General features: G+C 38.8%; 1 protein-coding gene across 1 annotated transcript; it reads left to right on the top strand.

The window, feature by feature from the left end:
* The first annotated feature begins 375 nt into the window (after window positions 1–375).
* Window positions 376–4,269, top strand: LOC113754430 (pentatricopeptide repeat-containing protein At2g30100, chloroplastic). Its single transcript, XM_027298874.1, has 2 exons — window positions 376–1,517; window positions 3,148–4,269. The coding sequence occupies exons 1-2, from the start codon at window positions 810–812 to the stop codon at window positions 3,919–3,921; spliced, it is 1,482 nt and encodes a 493-aa protein (XP_027154675.1). The 5' UTR covers window positions 376–809; the 3' UTR covers window positions 3,922–4,269.
* The last annotated feature ends 1,765 nt before the right edge of the window (window positions 4,270–6,034 follow it).

The raw sequence follows: 6,034 nt of genomic DNA, 5'->3' as shown, positions 1-6,034 counted from the left end.
ACATCACAAAAAAATTCTACAATAATTATTCCAAATAATATTTCAAATAATACACTATCCAAACACCGACCAACGATGACAAGAGTTTGGTATTCATCGACCTATGAAAAATTGAAAATGACCCGTGAACCCCGTGCCGTACTCTTTTATATTCTCTCCAACCGCTAGTTGGTCGTGAACCACACAGGAGCGGGAGCCAGCCAATTCCGCTACCTTCATGTTCTCAACTCTACTGAAATCCCTCCCCTACCCTCCGGATAACTCCAAATTCCTGCATCACAACAAGGACAAGGAAGTAAAATCAATCTCCGGGGGATTATTCCTTCATCCGTCGCCATTGGAACACGTCTCGATAGTCAACACCTCAGCACTGTGCTCTCTGCTTGCTTCGTCTCTTTGTGCTGCGCGTGGCTTCACGGCTACTGCCAGAATCGTCCAACGTCTCTACATGATGATACCAGTACCAACTTTTATCTCTTTTTTTAATCGCTTCTTCCTTTTCATTTTATGGGCTCTTTTATTTACTTGAAATTACTTTCCTTCCAAGCTGCAACTGAAGAAAAAGGTCGGAGAGGAATTTTCTTGTTCTTAGTTTTTCTTCCTAAACTTTTGTTTCTCCTTTCTCCTGCTTGGTTTGGAAGAAATTTTTAGGTAAAGCTCAAGAAATTTCAATTCTTTGCGTGAAAAGTTGGATATTTTTGCCCCCGCAACAATGGTGACTTTCTTTTGCTCAAATTTCTTAGCTGGATAGATCACTCTTAATTGAACCCGTGAGAGTCTAGCTTCGTTGTAGCTTATTTTGTTGAAAAATGGCTACTGCTAATGCTTTTGCTATCTTTGCCAACCTGGGTTGTGCTAATTCTGGCTTATCCAAGTTTAAGGTTCAGTTTTGTGGTAGAGGTTTAAGTGTTAATTGTAGTCAAAGCCCAGGTTTTATAGCGGCAAAAGGAAGCAAAATTCGGGAATTTAGACTGTTTAAATCAGTGGAAGTGGATAGGTTCATAACCAGTGATGGTGAGGACGAAATGAGTGAAGGCTTTTTTGAGGCGATTGAGGAATTAGAGCGAATGGCCAGGGAACCCTCTGATGTTCTCGAGGAAATGAATGAGAAATTGTCTGCCAGAGAATTACAGCTGGTATTGGTGTATTTTTCTCAAGAGGGGAGGGACTCATGGTGTGCATTGGAGGTGTTTGATTGGTTGAGGAAGGAGAATAAGGTGGATAAGGAGACGATGGAGCTCATGGTTTCGATAATGTGTGGATGGGTTACGAAGTTGATTGAGAGGAAGAGTGATATTGGGGATGTTGTGGCCCTTCTGGTGGATATGGATTGTGTTGGGTTGAAGCCGAGCTTCAGTATGATTGAGAAAGTTATTTCACTGTATTGGGAGACTGGTGAGAAAGATGGAGCAGTTTTGTTCGTCAAGGAGGTGCTTCGGAGGGGGATTGCATATTCAGATGATAATAGGGAGGAGCACAAGGGAGGTCCAATTGGTTATCTTGCATGGAAGATGATGGTAAAAAATGTTTACCTGTATCCGCCAACTTTATGTTTTGTTTTGTGCATTAGCTTGTTTTGTTGGACGTTTAGATTATAACACACATAACCAAGAAGGATCGGGAACTATTCTGTTTCTGTCTTGCATTATGTAAATTTATGCCAATTTATGTGATTAACATCTCAGTGTTAGTATACAATGATATCTGGCAAAGACTGTTGATTTGCTGTTTCTAAATAATTTGTTGCAATTTCTTGGCTTGGGTTATGATTACGTTAGTACTAGAACAATTTATCTAGTAACTTATCAAGTTAATTCAAAGGATATAAAGAAATAGGTATAACTTTTGGATTTGTTTCGATAAACTGGCCTTGACCAAGTAATGCTGGAATTTGACCTATGATGCTAAATGGTGACATGTTTTAGGTCACAATTTATATATATATTTTTTATGTGTCTGTGTGTTTTCCCTCTCCTGGAAACATCTGAGAGCTTCTGAGTGGTGATAGTAGGGAAATCCGTGCTATTGCCTTTGCTGAACTGTTCTCCCGGACAGAATTATGAACTGCTCTCTACTTCTGTGAATGCAGTCACAATTGTCTTCCTGTTCAATCTGGACTTCATCTTAAAAAGCTCTTTCAGCTATTGAGCTTTTGTACTGTGGACATTAATTCATTTAGCATTTTCATGCTTTCTTTTTGGCGATGCTCTGCCTCTACATATCCAGATTATTTCGACTTTGCGTATGCTTGTCTCAGATTTTATCCCTGGCAAAAATAGTTTCCAAAATAGAGAACGGTTGCACCTCTACCAGAAATAATGCATATCGTCTTACTTGAATTTTACTTGGTTCAAGTGTACAAGTTTGTTGAAAATGGCATTCTTTTTGAATAATCCAGATGGGGAGCTTTTCTTTTTCTTTTTCCTTATTGAATTCTGGTTTGGTACATTATGGGATTTTGAGAAACTTGAACTTAGATAAGAAAAGCTCCCCAGCAGAGCTCAATTACTTGACTGCTGGTGTTGAGAAGCAAAAGATCACTTATTTTTGTGCTATTCTCATCATCGGATGTTGAGTTTGAGTTGTTTGCTGGTTGCTTACATATTTAACATAAAGCACTAATAAAAAAAAGAAAAGCGTCAATATATAAAACTTTGTGAAGAAGTGCATGATTGAAACAGATTATTGGCTCAATGTAGAAAATCAACTCAAGATGTGTAAAACCAATTTAATGACCATAGAGATTGCTTATCTCAAAGTATTTTGGTTTACTGGATCAAAACTAATTCAATTTGGCATTGCTTTTTTAAGTGTTATCATCCAGGGTTGACCTCTTAACAGGCTCTGTTGAAAAGGTTAGTGAAGTTGTATATAGCGTGACCATGGATTGAGGTGTTAAGTTAGTTTGTCTACCCGTTCTGGAAATGCACCCAGGTGCATGGAGATGCTGGTGCTTGTGTGTCATACATCCCATCTATTCAATATTTATCTCATGTGATATGCATGCCATTTACATATTCATTTATTTATTTTTAATTTACATATTCATTTATTTATTTTTAATTTACATATTCATTTATTTATTTTTAACTTCTTTGGGTGTGATTTTCCATCTTGCACTGATGAAATGTTAAATCATTTTGTTAGGCGGAAGGAAACTACAAGGATGCGGTAAACCTAGTAATCGGTATGAGAGAATGCGGATTAAAGCCAGAGATTTATAGCTATCTAATTGCAATGACAGCTGTGGTGAAAGAGTTGAATGAAGTTGCAAAAGCATTACGAAAATTGAAAGGTTTTACCAAGGCTGGTCTGATTGCTGAACTGGATGCAGAAAATACTGGACTTGTTGAAAAGTATCAGGCTGATCTCTTGGATGCTGGTGTGCGCTTGTCTAATTGGGTAATGCAAGAGGGAGGCCCTTCTCTTTACGGTATTGTCCATGAGAGGCTTCTTGCCATGTATGTCTGTTCTGGCAGAGGAGCTGAGGCCGAAAGACAGTTATGGGAGATGAAGCTTGTAGGAAAGGAGGCTGACAAAGATCTCTATGACATTGTTTTAGCCATATGTGCGTCACAAAAGGAGGCAGGTGCGATTGGGCGATTGCTGACCAGAATGGAAGTCACAAGTGCCTTACGCAAGAAGAAAACATTGTCGTGGTTGTTGAGAGGTTACCTTAAAGGTGGTCATTTTGACAATGCTGCAGAGACGGTAATTAAAATGCTGGACTTGGGTTTGTGCCCAGAGTTTCTGGACAGAGCAGCCGTCCTACAGGGACTCCGGAGAAGAATCCAGCAATCGGAAACTCTAGAAACTTACCTTAAGCTTTGTAGACGCCTGTCTGAAGCAAGTTTGATTGGACCCTGCATGGTATATTTGCATTTAAAGAAACATAAGCTCTGGATCATGAAAATGCTTTGACTAGCAACAAGCGGAGTAATCAGAATCCTACTGAAGGATCAGGGTCCTTTAGGGTAAGTTCTTGTTCTCCGCAATACTGTGTGGAAGTGTATAGTTTTTTTTTTGTATGGGGACTTGAGAACAGCAAGTAAAATCTTGAATCTTGTTCTCAAGCTTCCAGTCTTGTGTACATGTTTTATCTTTATCCACTTTTTCGATCCTAGATAAGAATGCCCAACAAGTTGTACGTGTAAAACACTCAAAATTCTCCCCGGTAATGTGTGAGTTTTTCTGAAGCTGAAGCCTTTCTCAGTCTGCAGTAACTAAGATTCCTAATGGCAAGTAACGAGCTCTAAGATTCATAGCAAATTCCAGCTGGTCTCCTCAGTGCAAATTGGATGCTTGGTTGCTTTTTCCAGTTTCCATATATGAACTGAAGAGTATTATTACACCCCTCCATCAGTTGACCAACTGTGTGTCATGGTGTTATGGTGAAAACTCATGGCTGTTGGTATTGTAGTTAGGATGGTCATTTACCTGGATTCCGGAGTAAGCCATGGTTTTCCTCTTGGAGACGATTAGTACTAATCGTGATTGGAAACTAATGCACATTAACCTTCTGGGATGTGAAATTAACTGTAATAAATAGAGTAAGGCAAAGCTTCGCAAGGCAAAGCTTTGACCCAGCAAAAGCCAGTTCTTCTTCTTTTGTTGTGCATCAAGACCCACCCAGCGCATGAAATCCTGGCCTGATTTTTAACTAAAAACCTCAATTTGAATCTTTCTTGTCCATAATAAAAAATGTGGCCGCCAATCAACTCTAATGAATGCCCTGTCTATTAGGGACCCTACCCCATTATATCCATTGCCGATTAACGCGATAAAGTCCAGATTCTAGTAATCTATCGGCCAATGCTAGACCTTTCGTGTCTTTCTTTCAATGAGATTCTCTTCCATTTGCCATCCTGATCCTCTCTTATTTAGCCGCTTCTATTTCTATTTTCGATCGAATTCAGGAATACAGCTGACCATGAGAAATAATTGTAAAACATATATGGTGATCAACTCATAGCTGTTTCACTACAGCGAATCATGGGAATTAGTCAAAGAGATGATAAAAACTGAGAAGAAAACTAATAAGTATATCATGATGTCTAGTGGACCAAACAATATATAGGCAATTGTCAAAATCAACTCATTTGTAATTGCTGACATCTTTCTCCCAATACATATGGCTGTAGAACTATCCTCATGAGCAGTTCATATGATATGAGAGAAAATATGGCTGTAGGATTTCTATAATTAAAGGGCTCCATGCATGGGGGGGGGGCCATCACAATGAATAATGGTGCCGTGCTGCGAGGAGTCTCAGTGCACCCTCCTCGCAGCAAGCATACAGAAAGATTCGAAATCACGTGCACTTATCATACTACTCCTGCATCTTTTGGATATTTTTCCCTCTTCTTTTTCTCTTTTATTCTTATACTATATATGTATATTTTCTTGCAACTCTCTCCGTGTCTGAAATATTCCATCTTAAAATGTTGGCTTCTATCGAAACAAGGGGAAAAAAAAAAGAAAGAAAGAAGATCTCAAAATGTTTGCGAATTGCAGTCAACCCGGACATGGTAACCTGCGCAAGCATAAACAAATGTATGTATACCAGCTCAACAATACGTGGAAGAAACAGTCGCCATTATGAATTAGATCTTACAAACATGATACTTGATCAGATCTGAAATGTTTTACCTAACTTTGCAATTATTTTGTCTCCATGTCCCTTTCTGATGAGCGGTTTTTATTAGTCAATAATGAAGATGTTATCCTGATATATATACAGATGCCGAGCACATGTATTGTTGAGTTTGAGTTGGAGATTGAATTATACATACGGAGTCCGTATTTTGGAATCTTGGAGTTGGTCTTTAGTTACTCAATCCTCTAGCTAGCTAGCTAGCCATGTTCCTTCTCAAAGCAAGCACCAAGGAATCAATGACGATTCATTTGGTTATTTGGTGAACTATGAAAAGCAAATTGGTTTTGAGTATGATTGTAGTAGGGGAATTGAAGCTGGTATTTCCTTACCCCAAAAAAAAAACCTTCTTTTTTCATTGTTAACTTTCTATTTCTTGCA

The sequence above is a fragment of the Coffea eugenioides genome, chromosome 1 (genome assembly GCF_003713205.1).
Source record: "Coffea eugenioides isolate CCC68of chromosome 1, Ceug_1.0, whole genome shotgun sequence".
NCBI classification, from domain to species: domain Eukaryota; kingdom Viridiplantae; phylum Streptophyta; class Magnoliopsida; order Gentianales; family Rubiaceae; genus Coffea; species Coffea eugenioides.
Note: the sequence above shows the minus strand (reverse complement) of the source record. Positions and strands in the feature narration are given on the sequence as shown.

Coding starts and splice junctions, on each gene's coding strand:
- LOC113754430 (XM_027298874.1), top strand. CDS start 810: ATGGCTACTGCTAATGCTTTTGCTATCTTTGCCAACCTGGGTTGTGCT. Junction 1,518..3,147: donor ATCTTGCATGGAAGATGATG/GTAAAAAATGTT, acceptor TCATTTTGTTAG/GCGGAAGGAAACTACAAGGA.